The 16,043-nt window shown below is 39.1% G+C and overlaps 1 protein-coding gene across 1 annotated transcript; it reads left to right on the top strand.

Moving 5' to 3' along the window:
• Nucleotides 1–13,444: 13,444 nt before the first annotated feature.
• Nucleotides 13,445–14,857, top strand: Osi9 (DUF1676 domain-containing protein Osi9). The gene is made up of 3 exons (XM_014357337.2): nucleotides 13,445–13,692; nucleotides 14,224–14,396; nucleotides 14,544–14,857. Exons 1-3 carry the CDS (start codon nucleotides 13,445–13,447, stop codon nucleotides 14,855–14,857), a joined length of 735 nt encoding a protein of 244 aa, XP_014212823.1.
• The last annotated feature ends 1,186 nt before the right edge of the window (nucleotides 14,858–16,043 follow it).

Here is a 16,043-nt window from a genome sequence, read left to right as displayed (position 1 = left end):
ATGTCTCATTTGTTAACAAAAATCTATTGTTAGTCTTTTTTATATTTTCAACTGGTTGGATTTAATTTTTATCTATAATTAAACACAATAGTCAAGTAGAGACAGACAAGTTAGGTAAGACGAGTCTTTAGGACCTGATATTAATTTAAAATTCGCCATGGTTACACACACTGAGATTTTACACATAATCTGGAATAAAGATTTTTTGTTGCTGCATTCAAGTGACCTCTGCTATTAGGAATCATTTATTAATACTTATTTCCTTGTTTATTGACAAACGAGTATTGTTATAGTATTTTATTGTATTTTTTTATTTTCACTGATTAGCTCTATTTTTTAATCTATAATTAAACAGAAAATCCCAGTATAAATAGTCAAGTAGAGACAGACAAGTTAGGTAAGACGAGCTACTGAGACCCGATATTAATTTAAAAATTGCAATAATCACACACACTCTGCTATTATCAATCATGTATTATTATTTATTTACTGGTTTATTAACAAACTAGTATTATTAACGAATTTTATTGTATTTTTTTTATTTTTACAGATTAGCTCCGGTTTTTATCTATAATCAAACAAAATATCCCAGTAGAAATAGTCAAGTAGAGACAGACAAGTGAAGTAAGACGAGCTATTGAGTTCCGATATCAATTTAAAACTTACCATGGTCACACACAGTTTTTACACATAAACTGGAATAGAGATTTTCACTACGGAATTTAAGAAACCTCTGCTATTATCAATCATTTTTATCATTTTTATTTTATTGTTCATTGGCAAATGAGTGTTATTATAGTATTATAATGTATTTTTTTTATTTTCACTGATTGGCTCCGATTTTTATACAGAATTAAACAAAATACCCCAGTAGAAATACTCAAGTAGAGTCAGACAAGTTAGGTAAGACGAGCCATTGCGTTCCGATATTAATTTAAAATTTGCCATGGGGTCGCACACCGAGTTCTTACACATAAATTGGAATAGAGATTTTCACTGCGGCATTCAAGTAACCTCTGATATTATAAATCATTTTTACTATTTATTTTCTTGTTTATTGACAAATCAGAATTGTTATGGTGTGCTATTGTTTTTTCTTATTTTTACCGATTAGCTCCAATTTTTATCTATAATTAAACTGAATATCTCAGTAGAAATAGTCAAGTAGAGATAGACAAGTAGGGTAAGACAAGCCAATGGGATCTGATAATAATTAAAAATCTATCATTTTTTAGTTAAAAAAAAAAATTAGTGAAATATATTTTTAAGATTTGTCATTTATGTATTTACCACATAGTTTTTATGAAACAGCTGCACATACTAATTTTTTCAATAAAAACAATTTTAGAGGTTTTTAACTACTGCATTCAAGTGACCTCTGTCATTATCAAAAATTTATTATTATTTATTTTCTTGTTTATTAACAAATGAGTATTTTTTATTAGAACTGATTAGCTATCTTTTTATCTACAATCAAATACAATGGTCAAGTAGAAATAGTCAAGTAGAGACAGTCAAGTAAGGTAAGACGAGCAATTGGGATCTGAAATAAATTTAAAATATGTAATGGTCACATACACACGCGAACCCACTGATTTTTTACACATGAACTGGAGGAGAGATTTTTCACTACTGTATTCAAGCGACCTCTGCTATTATCGATTATTTATAAGTATTTATTTTTCAATTCATCAACAAAATCGAACTGTCACATACTCATGTTATATTTCCTATTTTAAATTAATTAGTTTTAATTTTTGTCTATAATTATAACACAATAGCTAGGTAAAGTAGATACAACCAAGTAGAGAAGGACAAGTAAGGTCAGACGAACAATTTGGATCTGGTATTAGTTTAGAATGTGTCATGATCTATTTAAATAATAAACTTATTTGGTGCAAGAGATTCCTGATATATTAATCATTTATGTATTCATCATACGATTCTTGTAAGACATTTGTACACACAGATTTTCGACACATAAAGTAGATTAGAGGTTTTTCACTATATATTAACAATAGAGTATTGTTATTGTCTTTCATTGTACTTTTTATTTTTAGCTGATTAGTTTTAATTTTATCGATTATTAAACGTAATAGCCAAGAAAAGTAGAGACAGACAAGTAAGGTAAGACGAGCCATTATGATCTGAGATTAATTTAAAATCTGTCATTTTTGATGTACATAAGAGCGCAGACATTGATTTTTGACACATAAACTGCATAACAGGTTTATTCACTGATGCATTCAAGTGTTCATTCTTATTAAAATGCCAGGATTCAAACAGATGATCCATTTCATTATAGAGTGGGATTAATAATGCTAATTAGTATTAACTCGACGAATCGAATCAGAGCAAGACGCTTGTGATAAATTGGGTTAATTTACGGTCTTTACCTCTTTCTGCATATCACGTGGTAATTGGTGCACCACGCACTTAACGATCTCATTCGCTCATCGGGCTTTTGTTCTGCTTTAATGATAAGTGTGCTGCTTCATACGCGTATCCCTTTCTCATCCGGAACACGATATTTCCTTGGTGAAATTTTTTCTCATTTCCATCGTATTAATATCACCCGAGAGAAAACTACACACACATACTGTTAATTCGTGATGATAATTTAGGAAATTACGAGTAACTTGAGATCTCTAACGAGACATTGGTCGTCGTACACTGGTACTGGTGTTACTACAAAACTAGAGATATTATTTCCCTATGAAGCATCTTTGTTCAAGATATACGTAACTGTATTTTTTATGACGTCTACTGTTATGTTCGATGCATGTATTAGGCGACCGCTCACCTATCCCGTATACAGTTTTAGCTGATTTGAACGGTCGTTCTATTTAAAAAGTTGGAATTTTGTCAGCTCTATTGTATGGGTACTAACGATTATTTTTCATATACTTTGGTAAAGAATTTCGTGGAGTTTTGGGGCTATATGATTTGCTATAAAATATGTTACTTATTATTTGTGTTACGTTAAAACTAATAAAAGCAATTTTTTCCAATACCTTAATCATTCAACATTGCAGAACATTTATCATTTCCAAGATCCAAGTTATCGTTTTCATTTGATATTCCAATCATAAGCGTAAAAATTATGTAAGAGATGGCCTCATTGACGAGTACTAATTACTATGCGAGACAAGTACAGGTGGGCCAAAGACGTCATTGATAAAACTGAAAGTTGACATTCAAATTCACAAAGTGAAATCGTCTGCTTATAAATTTCGTCTATCAACGGAGAAAAGGATTAGCATGAAGTCATTTTAATGTACGACGTTCTTGTATAATGAAAAAATTTCACTTTTTATTTCTTTTTGGGTATAAATAAATTTTCTTTTCAATCACGCATAAGGTATACTTTGTTTTTCACTTTGTAAAAATGATGATTATTTTTCATTTCATTTAAGTAATTTGAAGAGATTCTTAGTTATTTTTTTGTAAGTACACATTGCTGTATATCAAACTGAACTACGTATATGTAAAAGTAACGACACCTGTACTCTGAGAAATTAGCTATAGTAGTTGGTCATTGAAGAATATTCTTTATCTTATCTCTAACCATCACAAACAGCTCTGTTTTTATTCAACTATAAAAAAAAAAAAAAAAAAATGTTACCTCTGATGTTTAAATTTTTTCTCCGAATCTGTTAATTATCAGTTTAGTATGAAGTTATTAGAAATAATGATACTATTGAACTTGTGTTGATTAATAAGTTGTTTATATTTAATTTTAAATGCTATTAAGATTTAATACCAAAATAGTGTCACAATGTGAAATACTAGTTATTAATGGTTTGAAAAACATTTATGATAAAGTTTTTTACTTATGATAAAACTTTAACACCAGGTAACTGATAAAGACCCAAAACAATATGCTTGATTATTTGAGCATGTACTTAATGTCTAAAATTACTAACAATCGTTTTACATTTTGTCTGGTAGAATGTATAATAAAGGATGATTGAACACTGACGAAATTGGCTTGGAAAGATAAAATTTGTCTCCGTAGCCCGTTATAAGTTATTTTAGCAAGTAATGTATCGTTCGCGTCATCTTTAGCAAGAGGCAATAAAGCGCATACGCATGTGCATCTCGAAAAATAAGTCCTTTGGCACTTTGGTACATGGGGACTTCAAAGTGATTCTGTATGTATATAGAGTCAGCACGAGGGGGGCCTTGACTTGACCTCGATCCTGTTGCGTACATGTTCCACGGTTACCTCCCCACAGCTACAGCCACACACATGCACACCTCGAGTTCACTCTCGCCGGACGCGAAGCGAGGAAAGTGTTCCGCGCTTATGTGTCTTGCCTTTGGCATGCGGCGAATTTCACATGCTAATTTTTTTTTTCGAGGTGAAAGAGTCCGCCTGATACTCTGGTCGGCTGATTTTCTTTACGCGAATATTCGGTAATTTTTTTCTTTTTCTTCTTCTTTTTTTTTTTTTTTTTTTTTCGAGGATGTTCATGGGAACGGTGTTAAGAAACGGGGGTAACGATTGTATCAGAAAAATTTGATCGATAGCTTGTGACTCTGAACCAAATGTTTACTACCTCATCTGTATACTACACAATTCTCTTCTAAAATTAGAATTATTTTTATATTTTTATCTAAATTAACTAAACGGCAATTATCGTTAATGGTTATTATTCATACGAGACACTTTGATAACGTTGACGATAAGATAAGCCACATGATTTACGTTCTTCGTGATATAATATAATTATATCTGGCACGGCTTTTATTTACAAAATCCGTTACCTGCTGCTGTATTTCGGAGAGGCCATTTATTATCTTTTTGAATAAGCACTGACAAATTTTTATCAGCAATTTTTCATTTTTTGAATACCACCTTGAAAGAATCACAATTTTGGTACATTATGTATGATTAAAATTATAACAAAAGTAAAATGGATTTCATTGGATTACATACACAGGGGTGGAGCACAGTTGCAAATAAAAAAATTTCAACTTTACGAGATGAACTGTAAGAATCTTTTGTGTAAAAATAACTTCTCAAATATTTTTATTCGTTTAAATATACTGAAAAATAAAAGATTATGATTTCTTTATTTATAACAATGTTTACATTGATCATTTCATTACAGCACACGTTTGCCTCAAGCTATCTGTTTTGGCAGATATTTTCGTTGTTATTAACTGTCATGTATCGAATAACAAAGGTAAAGTCAATTTATCATCCTGATGATTTGGAATATTTGAAAGTTACTTGTTAAAATAATAACTATTATTTTTAGACTTACAAACTAATGATGTAGCGGAGCGAGTGTGAGTATCACGAGAAACTACTAACCGATAGAATATCAATATATAAATTCTAACCTACTTACTCATTGTATAGGTCAAAGTTTTGTTTGAGACCTGACAATTAAGTACTTGATATGACCAAAAGAAGTGTATATTCGATAGACACAACAAGGATTTGTGTTGTAAACCTTACTTGTGCCAATGCAAAACAATAATTCCTGGATCTCATTATGAGTAAGTATATTTGGATTGTTGTTAAAAATTTTAGTAGGCTAATAAACGTTGATTGATGGTCCAAAGTGAGGTACGCTATATTTTTGTTGTATATTTATTTAAAGTGTACATAATAAGTATTTAAATATATTTCGTAAAATTATAAAACTGTACAAGTAACATCGATTACTTATTATATTCAGTATAAATTGTAACTGTATCATCTTTATTTTTAGTAAACACGAAGACTGTACTTGTAAACTGGTATCATAACTTTAGAAGCCCAAACACTTGTTTGAAACAACAACTCATCTCTTACACACATGTAAATATTTTTTCTACAAAAAAATAATACTTTTATTGGAATGTTGGAAAGAGTAGCGATAAATTTTTGTCCTGCATAATATTTTGATATAAAATTAAGCACAGCACTTCTTAAGTACAGCATATTAAATGCACATGAGTGACAGAAGAATAGATAGTATAGCAAAAACAAGCACTTTTCATGTGGTACCTGCTGCAAAAAGTAGTAAAGAAATAGAGAAACATATAAAGAGGATTCACGTGTGTGTGATCTCGTGGTAAGGCTTTGAATAGGAGATTAAAAGTAGCTGATCGGGAGAAAGTTGGTGCACATCCGATTTATTGTAAAAAGTTTCTCTACGTCTGCGCGTAAAGGACGCAAAGCTAGTTGAAAGATACCACAGTGGTGAAAAAACCAGAAAAAAGAAAATTACCGTATGGTTTGACGTCATCCTACACGCATATTATGTTATAGAAGAATTTTAGATAATTGTTTGAAGAATTAAATATGTAGACTTTTTACGAATCGATTTTAATGTGATTACTGCTTTGAAAAAACATCTGATCATTCGTAAGATTATTACAAAGATATTACAGACTATAGTTACACCACATGATAACATTTTGATTAAAAAAACGTGAGTGAAACACGTTTTATTTCCATATTTTATCTATTTTTAACTTCCTGATTTCCTATACATTTCATCTACCAACCAACACGTCGACTCTTTCACTTGACAACTAATCAAGCATCTTTTCATCTTTTTAATGTATCCCAGGAATGTACCTGCGTGAAATTGATGTTTATTAACAAAATGACAATTCTTCCTCATCCTTACACTCACACTAAAAAATTGTAACCCTCTCCCCCTCTCTCCGTGGCTCATCCTACATGTATATTCATACCAAAGTCGCGTCATCGCACCGAGTTAGATCAAGTAGCGTCTCCGACGAAGACAACAAGTTTGGGGTCAGACGCGCAAGGTGCGGCCACGCCATCAGCACCACAAGCGGCTCTCCTCTCGAGGACGCGTCCTCTCCTCATTCTCCGACTGGCGTGCTCCCAACTCTCGATGTGTCGTAACATACATATACGACCATACCAAGTATCCACCCATACAGCTGTTCACCGAGTACACATTCCAGCGAACAAAACCGTTAAACACGCCCCCCTTCTCTCTCTCTCTCTCTCTCGCTTCGGTATACATTTGTTTCCGATCGGGCGACCTGCATGTGCGGGTGCTCTGAACTTTTCTTGCTTGCCGTGAAATTAATATACGCAAAGACGCAAGTAAAGAAATAAAAAAAAAGGGGGGCCTTATCGGTTTGCTCCACCGCTGCTGTCCCAGCGGGGATTTATGGGCTACTCTCCCGTGAGCGAGTATTGAGTTGCAAGCGTGTAATTATTGATCGTGGGAACGGAATCAGGTTTGCTCCTCGCGTCCACCTCCTCTGCCTGCTTTTTTGGCTCTTCGCGGCGGTGGATCTCTCCTCTCTTTCTCTCTTTCTCCACCAGCGATTTCGGAAAGGAAAAGTGCAGCTCTACCCTCCTTCTCCCCAGTGGATCCTCGGCTTTTACAGTTAACTTTTCGTCCTTTATCCTCTGCAATTCTACTGTGCCTTTTTTTTTTTCTTTTTTTTATTTATTGCAAGTGAAGGGTTGTAAACTTTCCCTCTTTATATTCAAAGTTTTTTTTGGGAAATGGGAAACATATACCTTCCACTTTGTCCGGATCTAATTTCTAGAATAAGTTGCGATATCCTTCGAGAAGACTCTCGTTGTCGCGGATACACGCGAGGGAGAAAAATCCCCCCGATGCCCGCCACTTGGCGTCCGATGACCCAGAAAGAGCTTATACCTCGCTCTCGCACTCGTTTGTCTCAAATGTCGTCTACGTGCGAAACTTGGGTAATTTCTATAATCATCTCGCGCCAAGAGAACCTAACCACGAGCTTTCGAATGGTAATTACCGTAATGGTGATGATAGTTATTAAACGAGCTACAGTTGCACATATTCCTGTGCTCTCTTTTACTTAGAGTACGGAAAAGGATCTACGTGTACGTGTGTGTTAATAATATTTTCCATATGCTTTTGTGGGAACGAATCTAATACGCCTTTCGAGGGATTGGCCACGTGTCAATCGTAAATTGAGGGGTTTTGCCCATAAAATTGGGAAAGCGTCAGGTTTTTCAGAAATAAAATAGAATTTACAGGTACAAATGTGAGAAACCACGCTGATGAAGGTACGACAAAAAAGAAACAAAAAAAATTAAGTACATGTAAAGGGCCCACTCGCAGAATCATCACCATCTGTTGGCTCTTGTTAGTAATTAGGTGTGCCGAGAAAATTGAGTCATCTGCTTAGCGTAGCGTAAGCTTAGATGGAGCGTGTTTGGCTATCCTCCTGTCCCTGTCTCATCGAGGATCCCCCCTTTTTTTTCCTTTTTTTAAACCGTTCGAAGTGCACTGGGTATACGGTTATAATGCGAGCGTACGCGCGCGGGTTTCGCTTGTGCGCTGCGCTTAATTTGTAGGTCAGTGTCGAATCACGGACTCTCGTCTTGCTGTGTAGAATCGCCGCATAGATGCTCTTTTCAGATTTTAACTTGCATCGCCAAGAATTAAGTTGTGTTGGGATAATTATTTTTTGATGATGTTTATAAGTACTGCTTAACTTTGACGAAACGAAATTTATATCCTCACCAGGAACAGGAACTTGAACGTTTTACCTCCAAAAACATCTGAAATGCGTTTAAATGTTTTCCTTGACATGCAAAAAATATCACTGTCTTAAATTACTTGACGAACGAAAGTATGAAAAAAAACCTATTATTCGTATGATATTTTTTAAATTTAAATTTTAATATTCTTACTTCTCGAAGGATGTAATTATAGATAATGTCCGTAATTTTAAAACAAAAAATATTCTGCTTGAATGATTTCACCATCATAATTACTTTTCAAAACTTTTTTTTTCATCCTCAATCGTATTTTGAAAACATTCGTATGATTTTCGATCCAGCGAATACGCTCGCTTTTAATAGTCCTGTGAAGCCAAGTCGATATTTTCAAAGGAGTTCAAGGTGAATCGTCAAAACTCTCACCGCTAGTTTCTCAAAAAAAAAAAAAAAAAAAAAACAATTCACACTCAAAATAATCCGAAAAAAAAAAAAAAAAAAAAATATGACAAACAAAACTTTCACGCAATCCAGCACACATGTTGGTACAATCCAAGCTAACCATCAACAGTAGCAGCAGAGAGCGGTGTACGTACGAAAGTTTAATCAACATGACAACAAGCAAAAGGAAATTGCCAGGTCATCTATGCCAAATTTTTTCAGCCAAGGGTTACCTAATTACTCGACATCGTAAGTAGCTCTCGGCGGAAAGTGAGACCTCTCCCGGTGCCCACACGCACCGGTATACGCACACACGCACGGGTGACAGGGGGATCTCGTGGTCCTCTGGAATCTGGGCCACGAGCTCTCCTCTTTCGTTAACGTAACTCTCAAGCGCACGGAAAGGAAGACGCTCGGCTGACCAAAAAAATGGACAGGAGAAAATGAAAATGACCCCCATCCTTTCGCGAGGAATGTCGGTGCTACAACAAGTGCATTGTCAGTTCCCTACTTTTTTCTTTTTTTTTCTTACCCCCTCGTTGATGGGTGCAATTTTCGCGATGCCACTGCAGGATACAGGATCCTTCCACGACTGGCTTGGAATTCTTGCAAATGTTGAGCTCGAAAGTTGTAGCTGACTTTTTTTGCAACAATGGCTCTTTATTCCTTTCGAAGAGATGCACCTGAAGCGTAAGATCTTTTTGATGAGCAAGACGAAAAAAAAAAAAAAAAAAACATTTTCGAGAAAGCTGCGTTTGCCACTTTGTTGCACGTTCTGTAATGGGTTGCGGGAAATAACGTACTCGTCCTACATCTTGAACATTAATGAATTAATGAAGATACCGATATTAAAATCAAGTGATTAACTGTTTTCGTAATAAAATATTAAGATAATTTATTTCAGGAGTGAGTCTCGTGGAAAAGGATGAAAGTCAAGCGCAAAAGAATTCCAAAGATTTTGGGTGATTTAAAGAAATCTCAATATTTAGGTCAACCAATTTAAAAAAATTTTTTTTTTATTCTCAAGTTCCGTAGGATTATATATTTATTTCCCCCTACGCCCAATGTTACCCACAAAACTGTAAAGCAACGTCGTTATTCAAAATACGATTTTTGATGAATAAATTTATTTGATTGGAAATAAAACAAAAATTGATCGTCACCGATACACATCCAGCGGCTCGCCTAATAAGGTAGCGAAAAAAAAAAATTCCAGCTTCTCAATGAACCGATCCGCCTCATAATAATAGTAGCGTAGACGTGATCCAGAGCTAATGTACCGTTTCACAATCCTCGAGACGCTCTTAAGCCGTTTCATTCATAAATCCTGCGAAAATCGAATTTTGGCCGTCACCTACATATCAAGCTCTTGGTCTGGTACGTAATATTATGCACACATAATGAGAATACTCAGACTCGGACACCATTTTTTGTGGGTCAATTTTTTTGTGGATTCCCAAAAACCTAGGGATGAAAATAAAGTCTCTAATTTCTCTTTGCTATATACAGCAAAGTAAGTAAGTAATGCTTAAACGATCCTCCGATATCGGTAGTTTCAAAATTGACACTTTTTTCATACAATTCAAAAAGAAAAAAAAAAAGCCTTGTGCTCAATACACAAAGCATCTTCAATAATTACAGTTTGACCGCAAAAAAAGGATCTCAAGATTCAACCACAATCGACTATTAAAATCCATCGAAAAAATGGAGTTCAGCAATAAACAACAAAGATACCGATCTTCGAGTTGACGATCCGTACACCCACCCAATAACCCACAGCGTCGATTGTAAAAACGAAGCGGGCGTTTGTACTTTGCAGGCAAACATTGCAAAAGAAAAGAGAGAGAGAGAGAGAGCATGAATATGTAAAACGTGAAAAAAGCCTTTCTCGCAGGAAAGAGGGAGAGAGAGAGAGAAATGATGAAAAAAAAAAATAAAAAAAAACGATCAAGCGATCGAGAGAGTCTTTCTCGCGTCCCGGTGGCCCTTGTGCGTGGGTATATCACATGTAAAAATAAGACGATGGAGAAAAAAAAAGGAGGAAAAGGAAAAGGCCCGAGGCAATATTCGTTTTACTGGTCTGGCCGGTCTTCTCTCCTCCATAACTCTCCGGTAATATGTGTACAGCCGTACGGAGTCTTCGGTGCCTTTGACCGGCCCGTGTTAAGTTTACGCGCGGATATGAGCATACATAAATGTATTCGTGAATGACACACATATGATTCGAAGAGGAAGCTGCCTTTGGAGACGTTGCTGGTCCTCCTGCAGCAGCAGCGGAGAAAATGCGAATAGAGGTTTTTGAGTGTCTGGCAGGTGGTCACGCTATGTAACGGCACCGGTGATGCTTCATCTCTCTCCCCGATTTGAATGCACATGGAGTCCAGATGCTTATTTTTCACGACAAACGATCCATGACTGGATGAAGAATCAATTCACTCGATCCATCATTTTTTCAAGTGCATACGAAAGGTCCCATTAATCATTGCAGGAAAACAACCACTGTTTGCGTGTCAAGTTAAAAATAAATTTCTTCGTTGTGGCGAGCCTTTAAAAACAAAGTTACCAATAAAAGTCGAGTTTAAAAAAGAGATAACTCACCTCTCGTACACTCATTACCTCGAAACTCGTCACATTAGACTCGAATGAATGACCACCGACAACAGTTGCGGGAGGATGGTGACAAGCTAATTGAGAATCTTCTCCGTCTCCCCGAACAATGGACAATAATAACTCATATGTACGCGCGGGTACGTACGAGCAAACGGGCCCCATTGAAAGCGGCCTAATCGCGCGAATCATGAATGAAAGGAGAGAAAGGTAAGGCGCAAACACGCGTCGAACGTGTACGCGTTCGCGGCAGCGTGCTCGTGTACTTTCGCGCCTGCAACAAGCGCAGGTACATAAATTCGCGCGGGTTCGCGTGAAATTTACAGGCGACAGCTGCCACCGCTACCGTCTGCAATTGCACGAGGAGTGGATCAGTCACTCGGATGTTCTCTCTCTCCTCTTTGGGTTTCGAAAATTCGTACATAGGCACGCGCCCGCGATTTTTTCCTTTTTTTTTTTTCTGCATTTTGCATTTTGTTTGCACAAGACTTTCTGAGCGACGCGTTTGTCTTTCGATGAGACGCGAGAGATGGAAAGAAATGCGTCGGGTGACACGGATTTTTCCATTGATTTTTGTAACGGGTTCTTCCCACCGACACCATGGGCGTGGAAGTACTTTGGTGTACGAGTAATATGCTGATGACCAAATAGTTGCTGGATGAGTATCGAAGACATCCGCTCTCGATCGACGTGTCTCTAAGCGCACCTTTGCGATTTTCAGACAACGAAATCGACACGTTGTTCATTCCATGCTCTCTGATTTCACCAGTAGATATATACTATGCAAAACACGTTGGAAAAAAAGGTCATCAACCATAAACTTTTTCTGACACATATCGGGGTACCAATAAAGTTCTTATGGATTCTTCATTCCCCTAAAAATATCGTACGATGATTCGTGAATTACTTTCCCCCCTAAAATCACTCGAATCTTTTCAACCCCATCAATTGATATCAATGTCCCACCGATCGGTAGGTCAGCTTGAGAAAAGAAAACTTGGGAAGTTGTGGTTGAAGGGAGAACAACCCGGTCTGTCCACGATAGAGTTGTCAGGTCCCTTGAATAGTGGGTTCCAACTCATCGGCAGTTCCGTCCCTGCAGGCTCATCCCCGAGGCTTTGGACAATGACGCAGAAAGTACCAAAAAAAAAAAAAAAAAAAAAAAAAAAAAGGAGGGAGAAAAATAGTCCATCGGCCCATGGATCAGGCGATGGTCGAAAAGAAGTTGCGCAAAAGAGGCGAGATCAGAGAGAGAGAGAGAGAAGCGAAGAAAGGCCCCGTGAAGGGGAGCTCGGGAGGAAAAAAAAGGCCGAAGAGAGGAGGGTATGGGTACACAGAGCCAGCCTATGGGACGAGCGTGGGCACACTTCCAGCTTACGGATGACCAGAGAGTACACACGTACACACGCGAGAAAGCGAGAATACACTTACACGTGGTGGCATCGCGACGAGAGAAGAAGAAAAAAAAGAGGAACGCGTGCATAAGTGCACGCATGTGTGTGTGCGCGAACTCTCCTTTACGAGGTAGTGCCCCTGTGCCGGCAGGACCGAGGCCGAAGAGCCACCGGAGAACCAATAAGCAGCTGCCGTTCTGGTGGGGGCCATCAAAATTTCAAAAACGTACGCGGACCCCTTTCGCGTCCAGCGGATAAAAGCCAGACTCGTGATTCTTTCGGTCAGTACCGATACGATCGTCGTCGTCTCAGAACGTCTCGTGCACCGCAGCGAACGAAAACAAAAAAAAAAAAACCACGCACCAGAGTCACCTCTCCGTGTATCTCGTTTGTTTTTTTCGTCGGACCTTTTCTCGGGATTTTTTGTCTTCTTTCTCTCCACCGAAAATCCCAAGAGAGTTCGGTCAAGTTACAACCACCCCCAAGTTGAATATACCACGTTGAAACGCGCCAAGCAACCAGTGCCAAGATGCTGAGACTCGCGGTCGTTTTTGCCTTTGCGCTCGGGTGTGCGCTCGCCGCGCCGACCCAGGAACAGCAGCCCTCGCTCCTCGAGCAGGTCTACGGCGTGTACAGCTCGTGCTCGTCCGAGTCCAATCTCGCTGTGTGCCTGAAGCTCAAGGCCGCTGACTACGTCGACAGGGCCGCCCGATCCGCCGAGATCGACGTCTTTGATGGGCTGAAGATCGTGCAGAACAACGAGGGCAAGGCCAACAGGTGAGCTTTGCAAGCTCCTTTTTTTTGTCCTTTTTTCATTGGGACTTCCAATGGGTTAAATTGCCTTTGACGTGTTTTACCCTTATCGTTTTTTATTCTATTCAAACAACATACTACGTCCATATTGATTCAAGAACTTTTGACTTTTAAGAAATAAAGATACCGATGACAACATTATTACATCGGTCACATTTTCGATCTCAAAGCTCAATTGCTTCGGAAAAACGTAAAGTTCCATTAGAGTGAATATTTAGTAAAAATGTTAGACATATAACTTTTCCTTTCAAAGTGGGAAAGGGAAACCATTCGGGGGAGAAAACACGCGGGTAATGGGGCAGAGACGGGGAGATGGTTATCCGAGCGCGGGAGAGGAGCCTCGGTGGGAAAGCCGTGGTAGGAGGAATTGAGCGCGATTACGCGAAAGGCTAGGCACGAAAGCGAGAGTCGCAGTACACGATACGTCTCGGACACCCAAAAAGAAGACAATGGCCGATGATGATTCGACGTCTGACTCTTTGCTTTCGATTTCAGCCGCGCCGACAACGCCAGATCGCTCAACGACATCGAGGCATCCCTGCCCACGGAAGTCGAAGCCAGGGAGACTGCCGTTGACGAGGTCCTCCTCGACAGAGCGGCACGATTCCTCTCGACCCACACCATTGAGCTGAGCATGCCCGAGGAGGTGTCCCGTTCCTTCGACGAAGGTAAGCACAACTTCCTCTTGCCCATCGATTCGCGTGACTCGTGGGCTTTTGCGTCCAACGACCCACGAATCTCGATGGTGGCGCTGAAAAGACCGCACAATCTCGCATAGTCATACATTCAGAGCCCAATCTCTTTTGGCCCAACAGCTCGTGGTAAGAAGAAGAAGCTCGGCAAGGCCCTCCTGCCGCTCCTGTTGCTCTTGAAATTGAAGGCCGCAGCCCTCATCCCCATAGCTCTCGGTGGTCTGGCCCTTTTGGCCTTCAAGGCTCTCATCGTCGGCAAGATTGCCCTGATCATAAGCGCCGTGATTGCCCTCCAGAAGCTCTTCGCCAGCAAACAGCAGAGCTACGAGGTCGTTGCCCACGAGGTGCCACACCACCACGACGAGCACCACGGCAGCGGATGGGCGCGAGCGATGGATCTTGCTTACAGCGCCCACAAGCCGACCACCGCCCAATAAGCCGCAGTTTGGTGGAAGCGGTGCCCAGCCGCCTCGAATCTCACATTCTCGTGTCCCAGGCGTCTCTTCTCCTCTCCACTCTCTTATCCTCACCTCGTGCGCGCTATTATTACGAGGGCGTGACCAGGCCATTCTGACCCATGTCTCCGTCGTTGCGACTCCAAAGATTGGTTCTTCAATCACCACTGCCACTACCGACCACTACTGTCACCAGTTCTTAACTTACAACGACGTGACCAAGACAATGATCGGAATGACCGCGACAATGACACATCGACAACTGACTTGTGACTCTTGAAGATAACGACGACGTCGATGACGCCCACGACTAGTTTGTGACTCACGACCATCAATGATCGCGATTATGACGATGACAATGACGACGTACTGACTACACACCCACGTCGACGTGACCAATACTTGTTATTTTTGTTGTTGTTGTTGTTGTTGTTGTTTTTGTGCTACTGGACTGTCACCGACACGAGGACTATTGTTATTGATCTTGTTACTTTTTGTTTTGTTGTACGAACACTGACTCGACAATTTGTCGCAACTGTGACGGCGCGTTATTCGACGGACTGGATAACTTCAAGTTAGACCACCGACCAGACTGTTTCATTAAGTGACGATACAAAACTTGTGACTCGACCAGTGAACCCTTACGAGACACGCAAAAGTGCCACATGGACGATCGCTCGACCAGTGCTTTTTACTCGACAAACGATACTCGAGGACAATCCTGACTTGATCGTCTTCAACTACCCAAGTAACATTGTCCGTTGAAGTCATATCGAAGACAAGACAGAGAAGAATCATGATTGCAGTCGTCAACACACGGAGACTAGACTGAAGTGATCACGCGAGCGCGTACGTATCTCAGCGCGCACGCGAACGTTTGCATCATCACAATCATCATCATCATCATCGTCACGGAGAGCCGTTGAACCGAGCGTCACGCTATTCACGTTGAACGGCGACGACACACTCAGCCCGGCCTCCCATAGTCATCACACATACACACACCCACAATCGCATCTTCACTCTTACACGCCACACAGAGATTATGATTGTTTCCAATGATTATTTAATATTTAATAGTAGGGCTCGCACCACGTGCGAGTCCCACGATCATCCATGTAACTTATAATATTTTATTTATAAATAAATCTTAAAACGTTTTTATTAT

Source organism: Copidosoma floridanum, unplaced genomic scaffold, assembly GCF_036245765.1.
Source record: "Copidosoma floridanum isolate Cflo_tuat_1 unplaced genomic scaffold, Cflo_Japanese_pri ptg000021l, whole genome shotgun sequence".
Lineage (NCBI taxonomy): Eukaryota > Metazoa > Arthropoda > Insecta > Hymenoptera > Encyrtidae > Copidosoma > Copidosoma floridanum.
The sequence above is the reverse complement of the archived record's forward strand: the minus strand, read 5'-3'. Positions and strand labels throughout refer to the sequence as shown.

Bases quoted from the DNA above. Each gene is read 5' to 3' on its own strand.
- Osi9 (XM_014357337.2), top strand. From the start codon at position 13,445: ATGCTGAGACTCGCGGTCGTTTTTGCCTTTGCGCTCGGGTGTGCGCTC. The intron at 13,693-14,223 runs GTGAGCTTTGCA...TTTCGATTTCAG, and splicing joins AACGAGGGCAAGGCCAACAG to CCGCGCCGACAACGCCAGAT. The intron at 14,397-14,543 runs GTAAGCACAACT...TTGGCCCAACAG, and splicing joins GTCCCGTTCCTTCGACGAAG to CTCGTGGTAAGAAGAAGAAG.